General features: G+C 42.8%; 1 protein-coding gene across 9 annotated transcripts in view; it reads left to right on the top strand.

Moving 5' to 3' along the window:
• Nucleotides 1-19720, top strand: part of sbno2b (strawberry notch homolog 2b) — a 30173-nt gene that overhangs the window by 6620 nt on the left and 3833 nt on the right. For 5 of the 9 annotated variants that reach the window (XM_029001403.1, XM_029001406.1, XM_029001404.1 and 2 more), the window contains 28 exons: nt 526-701; nt 1398-1480; nt 3689-3791; nt 11799-11954; nt 12067-12138; nt 12239-12338; nt 12439-12599; nt 12782-12915; nt 13007-13097; nt 13186-13329; nt 14240-14357; nt 14432-14537; nt 14618-14771; nt 14858-15034; nt 15173-15270; nt 15504-15586; nt 15961-16143; nt 16295-16416; nt 16524-16655; nt 16745-16880; nt 17355-17467; nt 17662-17733; nt 17854-17962; nt 18050-18121; nt 18195-18338; nt 18441-18535; nt 18701-18793; nt 18952-19083. In XM_029001403.1, coding sequence (XP_028857236.1) covers nt 594-701; nt 1398-1480; nt 3689-3791; nt 11799-11954; nt 12067-12138; nt 12239-12338; nt 12439-12599; nt 12782-12915; nt 13007-13097; nt 13186-13329; nt 14240-14357; nt 14432-14537; nt 14618-14771; nt 14858-15034; nt 15173-15270; nt 15504-15586; nt 15961-16143; nt 16295-16416; nt 16524-16655; nt 16745-16880; nt 17355-17467; nt 17662-17733; nt 17854-17962; nt 18050-18121; nt 18195-18338; nt 18441-18535; nt 18701-18793; nt 18952-19083 — 3291 coding nt within the window. In that variant the 5' untranslated portion in view covers nt 526-593. Of the gene's footprint in view, nt 1-522; nt 702-1397; nt 1481-3688; nt 3792-7468; nt 7790-11798; nt 11955-12066; nt 12139-12238; nt 12339-12438; nt 12600-12781; nt 12916-13006; nt 13098-13185; nt 13330-14239; nt 14358-14431; nt 14538-14617; nt 14772-14857; nt 15035-15172; nt 15271-15503; nt 15587-15960; nt 16144-16294; nt 16417-16523; nt 16656-16744; nt 16881-17354; nt 17468-17661; nt 17734-17853; nt 17963-18049; nt 18122-18194; nt 18339-18440; nt 18536-18700; nt 18794-18951; nt 19084-19720 lie in introns of those variants that run through there. The other 4 variants (XM_029001409.1, XM_029001405.1, XM_029001411.1 and 1 more) reach the window with 2 other exon arrangements.

Here is a 19720-nt window from a genome sequence, read left to right as displayed (position 1 = left end):
CTTTATTATAATGCTAAAATATTAGGTGTGGCAACTTTTTTAAGTTGAGCCAGTGTTTTTACCAGTGCTGGGTGAATATTTGTACTCAATGGATGACACACTAAAATCTACACCATAAAAATTTAAAAGTTGGAAACTAATAAAAATATTAGGCAACCAGCTGTTTTTAAGTTCTCTTAACTTCACGCTTGTGTAGTTGTGACATTGGCATTGAAGTTGAGAGAACATCACAGCTGGTTGCCTTCAATTTTTATTTATTTATTTATTTATTTTTACAGTGAATTGGAATGGTATTTCCAGTCAAGTTTGTCGTTATGCTTAAATTAACTTACTGAATGAGTAGGTCCCATTTTATTCTGTTAGCGATCAATGTTTTGGCTTGTTGATGGTGGGTTTGTGGGATGACCCACTCTCATGTAGGTTTAAAGGTTGTGTCTTATAGCCCACTCGATTTCAGTATCAGTACAGTATTCTCACACCCCCTCGCTAAACACTTCCCGTGTGCCTGTGTGTCTCTGCCAGCAGGTCATGGAGGGCACATGGTGCTGATCTGATTCACATTTTGAAGGCAGTCAACAACACCCTACCCCCTGATGCTCATCCTCCCCACACGCCCTGCCATGGACGGGGAGAACTACCTGCACCCGGAGGGACCGCAGCTGGACGCTGGAATGTACAGCCTGGTCACCACTACCTTGGGGGTAAGATGTCCTCTGCCTCCACATATCTAGCTGTGGAAAAAAATCCATCTAATCCTTCCATACAAGGGTTTTCCACCCAAGGAGTTCTGTATTCCTGTAACCCATTACCATTCTGTAGTGTTCTCAAAATGACACAGTAATTACAGCGTATGCTTTTTGAAGGAAGCCCCAGACTCTCTAATTCAGGCACAATGTGGACACTCACTTCCTCCCGATCATACCTACCCTTGCCATATGATTCGCTGCTTGTAAATTTGTTTCGGAGATTGGTGAAGTGTTTCACATGATTGTAATTTTGTTTTCACATTTGAACATTTTATTCAGTGTTTGGTAAAATAGTTGTAAATTTGTTTTATAAAATGTTAATTTGATTTGAACTTCTCGGCCACTCTACTATAAGGGCAAACAGCATATAATGTAAATGAGTCAGTGATGCCACTGACGTCTTTGTGGCGTGGTGACAACTGATTAGCTTCAGCTATTAGCAAATATAACATTCTCAGCTTTGAGGAGTAAACCACCAGGACATGCCTGGAAAATGTTTGACTTGATGTGGTTCAGCACTTTTCAGTCTTGTTTTATCAGTATGGTTAAATGGGTCATGGGTACGTGTGGTCACATTTATTTTTCACCCATGCTTCTGAAAATGTGTTTTATGTTCATAGATCCTTTTTTTTCCAATGTTCTCCTTTCTAGGGTCATGTATTTCCCTACGCACCATGGCAACTCCCACTACAGGCCTCATACAGCGCACACTATCCTATGCAGCCCAGCCACCAGTAAGAGGCTTGCCCCATTTCTTGACCTGCTTTCTTTTTCTTTTTGGCCCTCATTTTCATCCGGTTTTATGATTAGTTTATGATTAGTCAGATCGGTTGGGGGGAGGGGGGTGTTCTTGATTCAAGTTATCAAGATCTCCTCTATCAGTCTGACCGACAACTAGTGCCCATTGATGCTCTGAGTCAGGGGGCTGCAGACATAAAGCAGGCAGAACTAATATGAGAACGGTTACAGTTTATATTCAGTTGCTTGATTTAGATTTAGAGTTGCTGTGTAGGTATTTAAGAAGAATACTATATAATAATAATAATAATCAATTAACTTATGTAGTAACTACATATAATAAATACATAGACAATGGATCATTAAAGTGTTAAGGGTTGAAGTCCTCTTGTTTTCCTCCAAACATTCTCACAGACCCTGAATCAATTATTTTTTGTAAGGTTGGTACAATAATCTTTTTAGTTTTTTATTTACTGGTTGTATTTATAGGAGAGCAGGTGTGTTTTGCAACTTTTTACATTTTTCTCATTTCCTGCAGCTGCACCTCATAGTTCTTACACAGACATTCTGCATTTGAATAATTGTCTTATGTATCCAAAGTTTCTGTTTCTTATAAACGCAGAGGATGCTTAGCTGTTAAGAGCTTAGCCGTTGAAAGGCTGATCCTGTATATTGCTCTTAACTGGATTAGTCAGTTTTACACTCCTAAGATCTAACCTTATTTACCCCTTGGGGACAGTTTTCTTTCAAAGTTACAACAGTGTGTTTGTGTGTGTGTGTGTGTGTGTGTGTGTGTGTGTGTGTGTGTGTGTGTGTGTGTGTGTGTATATATATATATATATATATATATATAAATTAATGTGTGTGTATCTAGATAGACAGACAGACAAATTGATTGATAGTGTATATATGTGTAATGCTACAACAAAACAAGATCCACACTTTACATTACATATAAGTTCTAAACATCAGGATATTTAAATCCTCCTGTGCTATGTCGGTGACAGGAATGTAGAGCAGTTTTTTGTGGTTACACTGAACAGACAGGATGTTCCAGGACAAGCTCTATATTCCAGATATTTCTGTGTGTTTTTTTTTAAAGCTGCTCCTGCTTTGTGGCAAGTTTTTTATTAAAGTCACGTCGGACAAGAAGGGGCTTTCCACACCCCAGAGCATATAGAGGGACACGTGGCATGACATGCTCTCCAACCTGTCCCCTAATCCTGATGTGGGGCTGCTAGTGTCACCACAAGAGAAGTCGACTCAGTCACCATCCTCCTGATCTCCCTCTGCCATGTGTTGTTAAACATAGGCCTAAACCTATTAAAAGAGCCATGTACCGTGAGCAGGCCTTTAAAAAGCCTACTAATGTCACCACTGACTTTCCTTATGCATGTCAAATATGTGCATCCCCTTGCAGATTTTTCCTCCTGTGAAGGCAACAGTGACTGTCTTTCTGACTCTTGCCAGCTCATTTCCTTTTTTTCTTTTTTTTTGCACACTGTCCAGGAAGTCAAATAAAGTAAATAAGGTCTTTCATAGGCATCATAGTCACAGTGTAACGCTGAAACTGTGCCTGGAATATTTCCTATTAACAGTGTCCTTGCCTGCTGCTTTAGTTCCTAGTTCAATTGTCAGCTCCTGCACATGAGGCATATTAGTTACTCAAACAGAAAGAGAAACTCTTGTTTCTAAATATTTGAAGTCAGAGCTGCTTGGTTTAATCACAGCTAAACCCTGCTTACTCAAACCAGACCTGGCGATTCTGTGGAAGCAAGTTGTTCAGTTCTAAGGTAAAGAGAAGTGAAACGAAAGAACTGAGGCATTTGCAGAGTGTCACTGCTGCAGGTAGCAAGTGTGAGCACATTGTGTCTTATGGGAGATTCACAAGTGGTTTTAAAAGGGTGAAGATAAGAGAGAGGGTGAAGAAACGTGTTGCTCTTTTGGAATAATGATGTGACGTTTATTATGTGTGGTTTGATTTAGCTTTGATAATGAGTAATGGTGTAATTTACAGTCTCATTTGAGTGTTCCCTCATGTATTCTTGTACATTTGGTGTACATTTGCAGTTAACTTTTCTTTTCTTCCCTGATTTAAAACACTGTGTCTGTACTTTAGTTGAGATGTGTTGTAATTTTTTGGTGGAACTTCCCCTCTGACATCTAAATTCCTAGGTAACCCCTATCTCTCTGGTGTCTTTCAGGCCATACCAGTTGAACGGAGGTTTGGACATGAACATGGACATGTTCATTCTCAATCAGGATATCCCAGACCTTCCCATCCTGCATGAGGACGACTTTCCTCAGGTGACCTGCTATACTGCTTTCCACTTCTGGTTATCGCAGTTATTTCTAACCCTTGGTACACTCTAGACTACAGAATAATTATATATTATACACCCACGCCAAATTCATATGACTGACGATGTTCTTGGTCGACTTGCTGTTGTTCTTGTTACTTTCTGTACATCCAGAACCAGAAGTTGGATAATTTCCTTTTTATTTAACTTAACTGTGTACTCTGTATTTTATGTGATGCATTTTATTATCTTCTTGTATTATAATTTGTGGGACTTTTACTAACTGTGCGGCATTGTTCAGTACTCTTCACTGTGCGTTCTGGTTTAGCAACCTGCTCTGAACCTTGGCAATTTAGAGCCCCTGCTAATGGCAGATTTGTCCTCTTTGAACTCATTTGTTTTGTCTTCTTATTACAAGTAGCAGTAGAAACAGGAATGCCCTTCAGGATCTTGGCATCAGACAGCAGCTGTAGGTTGAGCTGGTCCTTTGCCATGTCACAGCGCCATCTTGCTCACTAGTACACACTATGCAGGCGTGTGAGAGATGCTGTGAAGTGAACAGAACAAAAAGCAGGTCATTAGCGAGCGTCTGCTCTTGCCCCATGAGCAGCTCCTCCCAGCTGGATGGATGCTCTGCAGAAATGGGGTTATGTTTCCTCTGCCCTGCAGACAGCGCCAAGCGCGTGAGCAAGCTTGCTCACGCCCGCCACAACAGTGGGCATTGCGCCTGCTGGGAAAATGGAGAGTGTGAGGCAGGCGGAGAAAACGCCAGTCATGGGGTTGCGACTCACGCAGTCCCACCAAGCTGACCAGCAGCACCATCACAGTGCTCCTCCACTTCCCCCATTCTGTGCTGCACCCGCCGTAATTACCACGAGGTTGCAGACGTTCAGTTATGTGACAAGGCTCTCCGTGTGACTAGCTCTTGACTTGTCATTTCAAGTTAATTATGAACACCAATCATTCAGTCGCTGCTTTCCGTCTGGCAGATAAAGAGTTAAGGAGTGACCTGTTTGCTGTTTGGTTTCCTGCACTGGTTACAAGAAAAAAATCGCTGCCTGTTTTCAGTTTCTCTGTGCCTGTTGATACAAAAGGCTATGGAGATTGTCAGATACAAAGCATCCTGTTGTGTGCAACTTGTTCAGGATATCCTCATTTTGTGATGAGGAGAATGATCTGAAAAGGAAAAATAATGAAAATCCATCCTTCATGCAAACGATCTTTAAACATTAAAAAAATTTATTTGTTACCATGCATTTTGTAGTGAAACTACTTACATCCTCCCACTAACCTAATAATTATTTCATAGATTTGACAGTGAATATGAATTTCAAATTATTTAATCTATTACATACAACCGCAGTAAAAGCAGATGCCATTGAGGCTTTCCTCTGCCACAGTCAGCCAGGTTTTTCATCTGGAAGAATCCAGACTTAGGAGACGCTGACACTCGGCTTTTTAAGATTTTGGGCTGCTTGCATGTGCAGGCTGTGTGGGAGCCAGTCAGATGTGGTTCTGCAGTGGTTCTGAAACCCTGAGTAAAGCCAGACTCTAGAGATCACCTCGGACCTCGAGTCAGGGCTCCGTGAGCGTGGTAATCCACTGGTGGTTTGTGTCCTCTCGGTTGCCAGCTGGTTTTGGTTGTGTTTCCATTCAACACTTTCTTGTCTTTAGCCATGACGTAGACCAGACAGTAGATGTCAACTGACAGAAAGAAAAAAAAAGGCCCTGATGCGAAGGAACGAGTTGGAGGATGCAACTACTATATAACCACAAAGCAACCGCAAGGCAGCTCAAGGTGCCGCTGCGAGAGATCAGCACAGTGTGTCCGCAATACGCCTGTGTGTGGACGCATCTTTTTTTATGGTGGGGAAATCAGGTGCGCCGAGAAGAGAATAATTAGAAACACACAAACACACACACACACACACACAGTACCATGTGACGTGGTTCTCAGCGTTATTGGTCCACCTGAATCTGCCCTGAATCATTTCTAGTTTATTTTACAGCCACATTTTTCATGGTCCTTTATTTATTTTTTTATTTATTTACCAAGTAATCTCCCCATCACTCCCCCTCTTTTTTTCTCACATTTGTGTCTGCCTTAGTATTAAACAGGCATTTAATCATTAGAACGAATTCTGATTAATCATGACTAATCATAACTGTGCGGCAGCCCTATTGTAGACACAATTGCTTTGATTTAAAGCATCAGAACCTTGTCTCACTACCCATACAGCCACCCACATCAATGAAAACAGAAGGATGTTTGGCCCTTTTCAATTTCCTGTTTAAGGGCGGATTTCATGGGGAGACATCTTCCGTTGGTGCATGGCCATTTAGCTTTGCACCTAGGCCCTATGACTATTTGTCAAACATTTTTAGGGATTGTTAAGAAGGGATTTTTCATAATATGAAAAGGAAGAAGATCTAGTTGCACATTTCCATGCATTTCCTGTTCTATTTCCATGAACCCCATTCTTCAACCCCATGCATTCCGTGACAGGCAGAGTAGCATCAAGAATGAAGTGAAGTATCTCCAAGGTAACTGCTGCAGAAAAAGGTCGTGTGTAGAGAATGACCTGAAGGAACATGATATGGTTCGTTACATGAGTGATGTGCAGAATTGTTGGATAAATAATTAGTGAATTGCTGTGTGTATTATTAGAATTCCCACCAGCACATCCCACATAGTTTGATAGAGTGGGTGGGTGAATCCAGTCAAGAAAACATCTATATTAAGGCTGAACGTTGCCCACAGTGCATACTGCTGCAATTCCCACCCCCGGGTGCTTTGGTGAGAACTACCACTGCATACAGCAACATTCCTGCTGTTCTGGAGATTTGTACTTTTCCCCACTATCAACATGACAGGTGCCATGGTAGCAAGATATTCAGTGGTTTTAATGTTCTGGCAGATGTTGCCAGTGAAGGTAGTGGAATGTTTAGTATAAATGTATAGCGGAATGGCTGCAGTGTTTTTTGGTAACGTTTTAAATATGCCGAAGTGAATAGGATAATCTTTATGATGTATGTGCCTGTGTTTTGAGTAAAATTGATATGTTTTTGAATTCCTTGAATAGCTCCTTTTTTCCCCGTGAAAATAAGAGTGAATTTATGGCACGGCTATACAGGACCACACAGACAGCAGTCAGGGGAGTTTTACGGGGTCACATTTAATGTGACTTGAGTAATGAATCAGTATGTGAAATGTAGATATGCCATCTGATTACTGTTTAACCAAGACATTTACCAATTAATTTGCTTTGACACGGCAGCTTCTCGGATGTAATCACAAAGATCGTTTTCAGGTCGTAAGAAGCGCAGTCTGAAAGCGAATACTCGCTTGTCTGGAAGGCAAAGGGCAGGGGCTGAAATAATGTGAGCAGTTCATTAAATAACGCTCCTGGTGCATTACACGGGGCTGCGGCGGCGGCGGCCCGGACAGACTGAACGAGAACCGGCACGCTGCACTGTTTACACTACAAATGCGGTTGAGTTACACCATGTACAGTAAAAAGGGCTTGACTGCCAGTAACTCTAGTCACTTACCAACAAAAGCATCATTTCCTGAAAGCTCCTCCCCTCCCCTCCTCCTCTCCCCTGCCCTCCCCGCGGCTCCCCTCCCCACCACCTTTAGCACTGAGGAACTAACCACAATCAATATGACTAAACCTCCATGCAAATACCTGTCACTCTCGTAGCAGGAAGCCAGCGGGGTCTTTGCTTGGTAGAGTTGGTCTGACCTGTTGTTTGAATGTAGCATGTGTGTCAGGGCGCGTGTGTGTGTGTGTGTGTGTGTGTGAGCGTGAGCTGAGCTCCGGGACCACTGTGTGTTTGAGAATGCCACAGCTGTGAGCTCGCCCGGCTCAGGCACCGGCACATGGGAGGACCCGTCATTCCGTGGAGGTGAACCGCCGCGCGTCTCCGGGAGATTCTGGACTCATGTCTCTCGTGCAGTTTTGGACTAAGTATTACGCACAGCTGGGACAGCCACTTCCCAAGGTAGCACCCATTTTCATTCTTCACTTCTTCTTTATTTTTAGTTTGAAATCAGCCTGGGTTGTGAATTGTGAGGTTTATGGTCGTCGTGGGTTTTTTTTTTTATTCTTTTATTGCTTTCATGCTGTTTCCTCTGTTTCCAGAGTGCAGATATGGCTCATTATATTGTACTTCCAGTAACCTGGCCTCACCTATAGACTTTGATAAGCTTGTGTTACTCCGGCCGTGGTGCGTCTCTGTTGATTTTGTGTGCAGAGCTTTTTTGACAAGTTGTTGCACAAACGTCTCATACTGTCATTTCTTAACAGTAAACAGCGAATGACCTGATCCGTATTCTGCTGGGCTTCCCAAAGTAGCATAGCAGAGCAAAGCCAAGAAGTCATATTATAATTAGAACTCTTTTAACATGGCCAATGCGCTTCGTCCCAGCCCGTTTGTCATTGTGTCACTGGCGATTGTGACACATTGCAGTGATTACTGGAGGCTTCCAGTAAGAGCTGCAGGGGCAATGAGGAATCGAGCATCATGTGCCAGTAAAATGCACACGCACTCTGCAGTTGCTTCACTTACTTCTTCTTAATCTTGCTAGATATCTTTATAATAAACCCTTCTTTTGCATGACATTAGCAACATGCGGGTGCACAACTGCATGCGCTCCTGTTTAATAGACCGTCAGCTCCAGTCAATTACGGCACATGAGAGTTCATAATGGCTTCATTTATCTCCCTAGTAGCCTTAATATAAACCTCTGGTACATGAAGAAGGACTGTGCATTGTCCCCTCCTGCCCATGAACTTGTGGTCTATCTGTCACACAGCAGATGTCAAGGAGTCAGCACTATTTCAGGCCTCAGGCGTAGACAAGGCGTGCGCTTTACTGGAAACGGGTGGTGCAACGGCAGCACTTCAGGGCCAGCCATCGCTTGCATGTATTTGTTTACGGCTCCCGCGTCTGCGGATTTGGCCTAGATTTGGTCCTCGCGCCGGACTGTCAAGGGATTCAGGGAAGACGTAGGGCATTTGTTGCCCTCCAAAACGTCCCCAGCTCCAGCCAGATTTCATTGTTCATGCTCCAAAAGCAGTGTTCCACACTGCCCTGGGGTTCAGTTCAGGTGTGTCATTTGTCCCTCTCGCTGTGTTGACGCGCGGAGTTACGGTAAGATAAGCCCCCCCCGTGTCGTCGGCGCACAGCTGCTTCATGCCCACCTCCCCTCCACCACGCTTCACTTCCCCCCTCACAGCGCCCAGAGCGAGATGGGTCAAAAAGCAGGCAGCCTGCGGTTATTTTGCCCTTTTGCCGTCCCCGTTGTCATCTTCTCCGACGGCGTTTCCATGTTTGCGTAGATGGAAGAGAGTCTCCCTTTCTACTGTCCAAGACAAGCAAAAGCCGCCACGTTCCGTTTCAACGTGAGCATTATGTTCCAGAGGATCTCGTCCAGAAAAAAAAAACGTCTAACCCAGAAAACAAATGTGTATTTGTGCTGGGAGGAAAGTTCCCCCTCTTTCGAGTGGTAGACCAGAAGACAGAGCAGAGAGGGCCCTGTGTTTGGGGGAGGTGGGCAGCTCTCTACTTGACCACATCACAGTGTGAGCAACGTGGCGCTTCCTTCCCTCAGAAGTCTTCAGGGAGGTCCATGATGTTTCCCGGTGTCTTTGACTTGACTATAAGGACTCTAATGTTCCTCAAAACTGCATCCAGCCCTGGCCGTACCAGCCAATTTTTACATGATTTAAACTAAATTCGAATGGGTTGTTGTTTGTCAGAACTGCTCGTCCCCGGACGCTGGAGTGAAGAGTGGTTTCCCGTCAGCCCCGCGTCAGGTGGAAAAAAAATATTCCTGCCTTTCCTGTCGTCATCACAAATTTCTGCTTCTTATGGCTAAGTATGTCGGGTTTTTGTCATGACGCTACAAAAAAATCTACAAAACGCCCTGCCCAAAATGGCAAATAACAAGGCCTTGTGATTCAGCCGTTGTTTTTTGTCAGACGATGATAAATGGCTCCTGGATCCCGTCCTGTTTTAGGAATACTAGGGGAATCCCTGCCTGCTGGCTGAGCCTGTGAGGGGGAAGGAGCAGCAGCTCGTCTTCCAGGAAGCTCTGCGGTCGCCAAGGCCACTGATTCCGAAGGGTTAAAAACTGAAGATAGTCCTTCCTCCTGCTGAACTATAGCCACCCTCATTTTCTTATCACATGTCTAGCCAGGACTATTATCTTTCACTGTATTCGTTTGGGAGAACAAGCTGGGCTTTTATGCAGACTTCTCTACCCCCTCGAAGCTATTTTTTGGCCTGGTTTATCATAGGGTTTGCAGTTAAAATTATTTCTACGTAGCATTTTGTATTCTTGTATAGCCAGCATAATTAATAATCAAATGAATCATGTGTGATACTTTGTGCACAACCCTTTCTGCTTTTCTACTGCATTCCTGCACTGTCAGATGCAGTGGAGGCACAGTGTGTGATGTGGAGACTGTGGAAGTTCATATACAGATTGCATCATGCCACCGATGGATTGTGAAAAAAATCTCTATATATGGGCACGAGCGTGGTTTTCATCAGTGAGCTGGGAAGGAAAAGGTGCTTGTTTAAGCAGTAAATGAGTGGAGAAGATGAATAGAAAGAGGAACACGGGGTGTGAGTGAATGTGTGTGGAGGACAGCAGGTGAGTTAGGGGTCTGGCAAAGCCCAAGCTGAAACAAGAGAAACACACACAAGACACCCACACACAATAAATTCTGTTAGCTCCTATGAGCTGTTGCATTGTAATCCAGAGTTGAATTGAGTCATTAATTACTTATTAGAATTGTGATTTGGAATCAGACACTATAATTAACCGTGAAGTAAATAATGTTTTGCATGACACAATCTGTACATGCTATGGTCTGAAATGTTTGATTGAGATTAGCATCAGTGTTGTTGGAATTCACATCTTATCACTGCTTGCCAGAACATCAATCTAGCTGCAGAACAAGATGCACAGAGAGAGCTCCCTGCTCAGGAGTGCCTCATACCAGCATCTTTACCTCACATCACATCTGCCTCTTCATTTTTTTTGCTATTTAGATACCTAATTTCCAAGTATTTTTCATGTAGTTTAAATGTGTTTTATTTAAATAGTTAAACTCATTTAAGAAAGTTCATTTAAGCTTCCCTTAATCGATTGGAATGGTTTCTGTGGAGGTGTTTATGGGATTGATGTTTTGAAAGTGAACTGATTCTTACTGTGAGACAACGCAGCACACCACGCGGTGACACAACTAAAGGTGTCCTCTGCTTGGTGAGCAGTGGGCAGCCATGACAGCAGTGTGTGGGGATGGTACTTTGCTCAGTGGCACCTCAGTGGTACCTTGGCAACCGGCAACCTTCTGATTAATAGGCCACTTTCCTTAACCACCAGGCCACCACTGGCCCAGTATAATAATCCAGAATAAAAAAATGTATATATATTTTCATGAAAACCACAGGAGTTCAAAATCATTGAATTTGAACACAGTACAAGTCTGTGTGCCAAAGTTTTGGTGCCTACATGTGAAAACACTAGTTTGGGAGTCTTTAAGTAACCCCCATGAGTGGACGCTTCTGATCAGTGCAGTGGAGAGTTTGGTCTGTACTACACCCCAACAGACCCTGATCAGAGCAGACATGTGACTGTGATTCTCCAAAAAATGTTCTGACAGCACAATTCCTGAGGTGGACCTAACTATGTTCAAAAGGCTTAGCAATCATGTAAAAATGCCGGCAGGGTCAAGGGTGAAGCAACAGTGGTGAACAGGTGAAAGGCCAAGCCCAGCTGAGGTGTGTGTTGCAGCGTTTCTGTCAAGAGACTAACATCCTCATGTGCCTCTATTGAGTTTTTGTCAGATCTCATTTATTTTAAAGATAAATGCTATTAAAATAGTGCTTCTTGGCTTAGTTACAATGCCTCTCTGTTATTGATGTTTCTTATTGTGCTTCAAAGCTTCTTCAAGCCCAAGTTTTTACCCAATGTTAAATTGAACATACATTTCCTCAGGACCTCTGCATAGAGGACTTGGCCAACACCTCGCTCTTCTCCTCTCCTGCCGACTCCCTGTCGGAGTACACAGACTCACAGACTCTCTTGAACCCTGGCAGCCTGACAAACGGTCCCACGCTATGGGACGTCACATCAACACAGAACCGGGTGGAGGTGAGGGCTCAGACTCGGTAACACAAAGCAGGAAATTGGAGATGCGATGGAAAAGCCTCAATTTATAAACCATTTTATTTAATCTATTATCGTGTTTCCATTTCTTTCTCAGCCAACTCCCAACAGGTTTAAGGATTTGAGGAGTTTGGATGATTTAAGTGCCATTATCACCACCTCAGCACAGGTAGCTTCCACATTTTTACACGTCTTCTGCCTCTTTCCATGTAAATATTATTGTCATTAGACATTAACGATGTTGGTATCTGCCCACCTTTCTCCTTTAGCCCTTACAGACACAACCAGAGGATGACCTGGAGGCTGAGGACGAAGAGCCAGAGGAGCTGGGACATGTGGACACCTACGCTGACTACAAACCTTTGAAATGTAAGTCCTACATTTAGGCCAAGACACTGACTGTAGAGACAGGCTGAATCATGCTGTCGTTTCTGTTTGTCCACACCTCCTCACCCACTCCTTTATTCAGCCACCATCGGAACAACTCACCCAGACCGAGTGGTCGAGACCAACACCCTGTCCAGCGTCCCACTCCCCGACATCACTTACACCCTGTCCATCCCAGAGTCCACCATTAACAACGGGCTGCTCTCAGCTCTGCAACTGGAGGCTGTTATTTATGCCTGCCAGGTAGGGTCATGCTCATATGAGCACCACCTGTCAGCATAATTCACTAGTTATTGCTGAGTTGCTGGATATAGAATGATCAATCATGAATCTGGGATTTTGATTGACCAAAAACCTCTTAAACACTTGTTTTATTAAGGCTTAATAACTTATTTTGAGATTGTCTCTCTGTTTTTATCGCGCAGCAACATGAGGTGATCCTGCAGAACAACCAGAGAGCCGGCTTCCTGATTGGAGATGGAGCTGGCGTCGGAAAGGGACGCACCGTGGCTGGCATCATTTGCGAGAATTACTTAAAGGGAAAAAGGAAAGCACTGTGGTAAGTCTGCTCTGATTATCACAAACCACCCTGTCACTTGTGTCATAGCTCACATATGACATGTTGAGCAACCTGTTTCTTCTTTCTTTAGGTTTAGTGTTTCAAATGACCTGAAATATGATGCTGAGCGAGATCTCAGAGACATTCAGGCTGCAAATATTCCTGTACACGCCTTAAATAAGGTAAGAACATTGAAAACCAGTGTCAGCGCAACAATGTGTGCCTGGAACCAGTGAGGGAAGATAGAAATCTTTCTGTCTTGATGTGCAGATTAAGTATGGAGACACAGCTACCTCAGAAGGAGTCCTGTTTGCAACATACTCAGCATTGATCGGCGAGAGCCAAGCAGGAGGTCAGCGTCGCACACGACTGAAGCAGATCCTTGACTGGTGCCAGCCTGGCTTTGATGGAGTCGTATCCTTAATTCTCTGTACATCTTTTTTTTTTTGTACAGAAAAAAACACACCAGTCCTTACATCACATTGTAAGAACAGCACACTCATGTTGTGTCATGCCGCATGCCTCAGTCTGAATCTCATATGACTACTGCTTAAAAAGGAAAGCGAGTCCCCTTCCCCTTATTCATTGTGACCAATAACCACAGGCACCGTGGCAATCATATTACCTACAAGCAAGTAATAAAGAAAAAGAATGAAGAGGCAGTTGCTGACAAAATATCTATGAAACTAAATATATAAATGCTTTGCATGTATATAGTGATGTTGGTACTAAAACCTTTAGCTTCAGGTAAAACAGTATTAGTGGAGTGCAGTACTAAACATTAATAAAAACCTAATAAAAAATATTTGTGTAAAATGACCTTTTGTTATCTTTTTCCGTTCTTTTTAAAGTCATATTCTGTTATCATTAAAGACATGGGGCATTTTGTTGTGCTATAGAAGATGTAGAATAAAATTGCTGATAATCTGTCTTCATGTTTGGTTTGGATATAGACATGTCAGACATTTTTGATTAACAAAGGTTAACAGCGGAGGAAGGAAGAACCCAGGACCTTGCGGTCCATGTTGAAAGATTGGATATTGATATTTAGGGGGAAACAAATTCTTGTTGAGGACAGATAGTGAGGAACTATCCATTATATTCTTGTATCTACTACATTCTTATGTAAATATGTTAAGTAGTCTCTAGTTAAATGATTATCGGATTTTGTGTGTGTTTTGACTGTGTATTGACGTAGTTGTGTATCTGACAACAGTGCCTGTGCTATTTTGCGCGTGTGCATGGGTTGAAGGAGGAAGGGTGCGTAACTGATTTTTCTGTCTCTGTATAACAATATTGTGGCCTTGACATGAGCCTTCTTGAGATTATATTTGATGAATGCCACAAAGCCAAAAATGCCACATCTACCAAGATGGGGAAGGCCGTGCTGGACCTGCAGAGCAAGCTGCCAATGGCCAGGGTGGTGTACGCCAGTGCCACAGGTGAGCACTGTTCCCCAGTAGCATCTATACAGAGAGTGTGATGTCCAAAAAAAAAATGTTCCTGTGGCCTTTAGGTGCATCTGAGCCAAAGAACATGATCTACATGAGTCGTCTGGGCATCTGGGGAGACGGCGCCGCCTTCAGGACATTTGATGACTTTCTCCATGCCATAGAGAAGAGGTCGGTGGTTTTTTTTCAAGCAATGTTGAGATTTTAATATGAATATTTAGGATTTAAATTAATTGTCTATTTATTGACAGGGGTGTTGGTGCGATGGAGATTGTTGCTATGGATATGAAGGTCAGTGGGATGTACATTGCCCGGCAGCTGAGCTTTTCTGGAGTCTCTTTCCGCATTGTGGAAACTGGCTTGGAGGAGGACTTTAGACTTGTCTACAACAAATCTGCCAAACTGGTTAGGAACTTCGCTTCCCCTCACTGATATGTGCTTTGTTTTGATCAACCAAATTACAATCTGACTGTTGATTTTTGACCTGCCAGTGGGCAGAAGCACTGGCTGTGTTTTCTCAGGCAGCAGATGAGCTGGGCATCAGCTCCAGGAAGTCATTGTGGGGTCAGTTCTGGTCCTCACACCAGCGCTTCTTCAAGTACCTCTGCATCACTGCCAAGGTGACCAGTCTGGTTGAGTTGGCCAAGAAAGAGCTGGATGCAGGCAAGGTGAGTCTCTACCACATGATTAGGTCCTCAGCAAGAAGGGCCTTGACTTTTTGTCATTCCTTTTATCACCAAATGGAGTGTAGACTGCCCTAGACTGCTCTCACACACAGCTGTGCCATTTCTGTGTCCTCCTCGCAGTGCATTGTGATTGGGCTGCAGTCCACCGGCGAAGCCCGAACCAGAGAGGTCTTGGACGAGAATGACGGACACCTAGACAGATTTGTTTCTGCAGCAGAGTGAGTGGAGAGATCAGTGTATTATTTTTCAGGACTTCATGGCTCCTGCTGCTTAAAAATGGAACATACCTGTCTTCAATGCTGTTTGCTGGCAGATGAAAGAGATTTCCAGACATAATGACCATAATGGGTTGGGTCTCTTCCCAGCAGCCTCTGTTGAGTGGATTTATAATGCTCTTTTGTGTCACTGCCTGTCTGTCTGAATGAAAACAATGGTCTGTATGTCTCCTCAGGGGTGTCTTTCAGTCTCTGGTCCTGAGACATTTTCCTTCTGAGAAGCAGGGGAAGGAGAAGGTGACAGGACTCAAGAGAAAACGTAAGTATTATTTTCTGGAAACAACAACTAATATTATTCCAGAATAGGGCTGGGACCAAAAAAAATTTATGGCAATATAATGATATTTCCTCTGGTGATACATTATCAATGCACAGGTATCTATCAACAATGCATTTGTTTAAATTGAAGACTTAGTTTTCGCCAGATACTGATGTTTAAACACCTGTAAACACTTTATTTTATTTTCTTCTACAGTATTCCTTGATCATATAAATCATGAGTGTTTTGGAGACAGTTGTTCTGTAAAAGATAACATGTGTTGCATTAACAAGTTAAAAAATTAGCATCAATAAAGTTTTTTTCCTTTGTAGAATTACTATTTTAATTACCCCCCCAATTGTCTGGCATTGTAGGAAAGACTAGGGGACGGCAGGCCAAAATTTCAAAGATCACTACAGACACCGGGGTAGTTATCAACATCAGTGATGACAGCAGCATGGACTCAGATGGCCTGGACAGTGACTCCAATTCCTCCCCCGACTCTCTGGACAACAATGATGACGTGATCTTCATCAACCACACCAGCTGCCACACTGGTGCGTCAACAGTGCCACTTCCTATTGTGCTTACGCTAGGCTGCATTGGCTCTTCACTGCCATAACTTATTCTTAAATACCTTCTTTGAATGGAATTGCTTTATGGCATATGTTGGTTCACTTAAATGGACTATTATATTGTTAACAACAGCAAGAATAGAAGAAATGAAGCAAGGCCTCTTGAACAAGATTGCAGAACTGGGGAAGGAACTACCTCTGAATACTCTGGATGAGCTCATAGACAAATTTGGAGGCCCAGAGAAAGTATCTGAGGTACTTAGAATATCCCATCAGCTGCTGCTGTACGTAAGAAGAAAGGCCTGAAGGCCCATAGATCCTGAAGCTCTCCCCTGTGACTTGTCTTCTTTGTTTGTCTGCAGATGACCGGGCGGAAGGGCAGAGTGGTGCGCCGTCCTGATGGCAGCGTGAGGTACGAGTCCCGTGCTGAGCAAGGCCACACTATTGACCACATCAACATCAAGGAGAAAGACCGATTCATGAGTGGAGAGAAGGTCTGTGGAGTGTAAGACCATGACGTACACATCTTTATTCAGAAATACTTGTCACTGACTCATCTCTCTCTCTCCCCTGCTGCCCTCAGCTGGTGGCCATCATCTCCGAAGCAGCCAGCTCCGGTATCTCTCTGCAGGCCGATAAGCGAGTGAGTAATCAGAGGCGGAGGGTCCACATGACCCTGGAGCTGCCATGGAGTGCTGACCGTGCCATTCAGCAGTTTGGTAAGACAATATAACATTAAAGTTTGGCCACTTGTGTCTTTTTTCAATCATTGCTTGGTTCAAACCATATAATGTCTAGGATTGCATTCATTTATTTTATGAAAGACATGAGATAATAAATAAAAAGGCAGTGGTTGTGGTGCCTCTATTAGCACCAACATTGTCATGAATTTTACAGTATTTAAATGTTTTCAGTTTTTTCAGTTATGTTGTGTCTATAGCAAAGGCAAATGGTTCAAAACCAAATGCAACCTGCATGAGCTGTTGGAATTTTTTAGTCACACCACGTTGATGTCATGTCACTTTCTTTTTGGCTCTCACTGCTGAAATATGATACCACTGTGCAGGTTTAAACACATATCTTTAAACAGAAATAAATAATAATCTTTTCATGCTAGAACTAGAATAACAAGGTGCACTTTTCCATCACCACCACACTCACTTCCTGCTCGTCGCTGTGGCTGTGTACAACAGGTCGCACTCATCGCTCAAATCAGGTCACTGCCCCTGAGTACGTCTTCCTCATCTCAGAGCTGGCCGGAGAGAGACGCTTTGCTTCCATTGTGGCCAAGAGGCTGGAAAGCCTGGTATGTTAATACCTCCCGCAGTCTGCACACAGAATGAGGATGGCAGCCCTGTCCAAGTGCTCACACAGCTGTCCCTTGTTCTATTTTCTATGTTTTTTTATGCTTGCAACTGAGCTACAAAATGTATTTTAGGAAATTATTTGTATTTTTTCCTGTTTGCATATGTCTTAGCTTTTTTTATGTACATATTGCAGGGAGCTTTAACCCATGGGGACAGAAGGGCCACAGAATCGAGGGACCTCAGCAAATATAACTTTGAAAACAAGGTGAGCAGCCTAGTTGCTTCAAACTGCATTTCACTTTCACTGAAACTGTGGTTTGTTTGAAGAATTAAACATAAATGGGTGTGAAATGGTCCACTGAGTAACCCCTTCCTGTTTCTTCAGTATGGTACCAAGGCCCTGGATAAGATCACTAAAGCCATCATGGGGCACATAGAAAGCAAAGTGCCCCCTCCCAAAGACTATCCTGGTGGAGATGCCATGTTCTTTAGAGGTGTGTAGTTGTATGTGTATGTTTTATTGTATACTATATATCTTTATTGACGCATATTTTATGATAAACTGTATATTTCAATCACAGATATGAAACAGGGTATGATGGATGTTGGTATCTTATGTAAGGAGCCACGATTTGGTCTTAGCACTGACAAAGGTGAGATTTAATATAATAAAATTTAATTTAATATAATATAATATAACATGTCTGTAAATTCCCTTCATCTCAGATTGCAGCATTTCCAAGTTCCTTAACCGCATCCTGGGTCTGGAGGTGCACAAGCAGAACTCCCTGTTCCAGTATTTCTCAGACAATTTTGACTACTTAATAGAAAAGGACAAGAAAGAGGGAAATTACGACATGGGAATTTTAGGTAGGCAAGGCTTGTTGTCTCTTTTCTTTATGTTGTTTTAGATGAAATCCCCTGCTCCTTCAAGTGTATTAATTCATGAAATGAGTGTTTTGTTTTCGTCAGACCTGGCCCCAGGCAACGATGAGATCTATGAGGAGAAAAAGGAGACATACCTGACTGCTGGAAATCCTCAGGATGGTCAAGTTGTGCTCTATAAGGTAGGAATTATGGAGCTTTCCCAGTACCGGTTAGAGGCAGTATTTGTTGGTTGAACATTTTCATCAAGTAACTCTTATCCTGAGGCAGAATGATCTTACATTATAGTTAAAATCCCAATTTTGGCTTCAAATATTAACAGTAACTAGTGTTGGTTCTCTTTGTAGATCAGTGTGGACAGGGGCATGCCGTGGATCGAAGCTCAAGCCAAAGCCCAAACCCTTAGTGGTCCTGATGAAGGCTTCTACTTCTCAAACAAGGTGAGACAGATATCCAATGCACACTCCACAAAATCAATATATGTAAGGCATTAAACATTTTTGTGTTTTTTGGATCACAGTGACCTTTTTTCAGAGAATTTTCCAGCAAATAAATAACTAGCTACAGAATCATAGTGAAAACATGCTTTTCCGTCTAGCTGATGGGCGGTCAGCCCTGCGTGCTCCTAGCTGAGCAGGGCAGAGGACACAACCTTGTCATCTACAAGCCCAACATTGGTAGGCAGACACAGCCTGAGAGCCTGGACAGCATGAGACTCCGCTACCATAAGGTGAGTCCTAAGCATAGCAGATACAGGGGTGATGTAATTTGTAAAAAGTAGTTAACTCACAGGTACAGCTGATCTGATCACTCATTTTATGCAGCCTTTATAGTAATTAAAAGTAAATGCAGCCTCTCTGTGTGTCCCCTGCCACCAACGTTGTCCCCAGATGAAGCAAACATTTCCTTTTTTACATCTGGCATGTTGCAGACCAGTAGTTTTGAGACCATGGACCCCTTGGGGGAAGAAAATGTTTTAAGGACGCCAATTAAGAGCAATCTTAATTACCGAACCCTTTAAGCCCATGTTCAATCAGAACTGCACACCACAAATATAATATATTACTTTAATAATATAATAGTAATTTTTATTATAATTATTATTATATGTATAAAAATGTGGCTTATCTGCCTTTATGGCCTCAATGGTATGTTGTAAACGATTTTAAAAAAAGATTTTTTTTAATGATAAATTGAATCTCACAAATAGAGTAAGAAATAATAACACTTTTTCTAATATATTATAGTTAGATTATTAGATATACAGTGGATGTTTTTAATCGTTCATATTTTACCTAAGGTTGTACTGACCCCTAGTGGTTATGCATCGTATTGTTCTTCTGACACCTGTTTTACATGCAAACAGG

This window comes from Denticeps clupeoides, chromosome 13, assembly GCF_900700375.1.
Source record: "Denticeps clupeoides chromosome 13, fDenClu1.1, whole genome shotgun sequence".
Lineage (NCBI taxonomy): Eukaryota > Metazoa > Chordata > Actinopteri > Clupeiformes > Denticipitidae > Denticeps > Denticeps clupeoides.
This window is presented reverse-complemented; position numbering and strand designations above follow the sequence as displayed.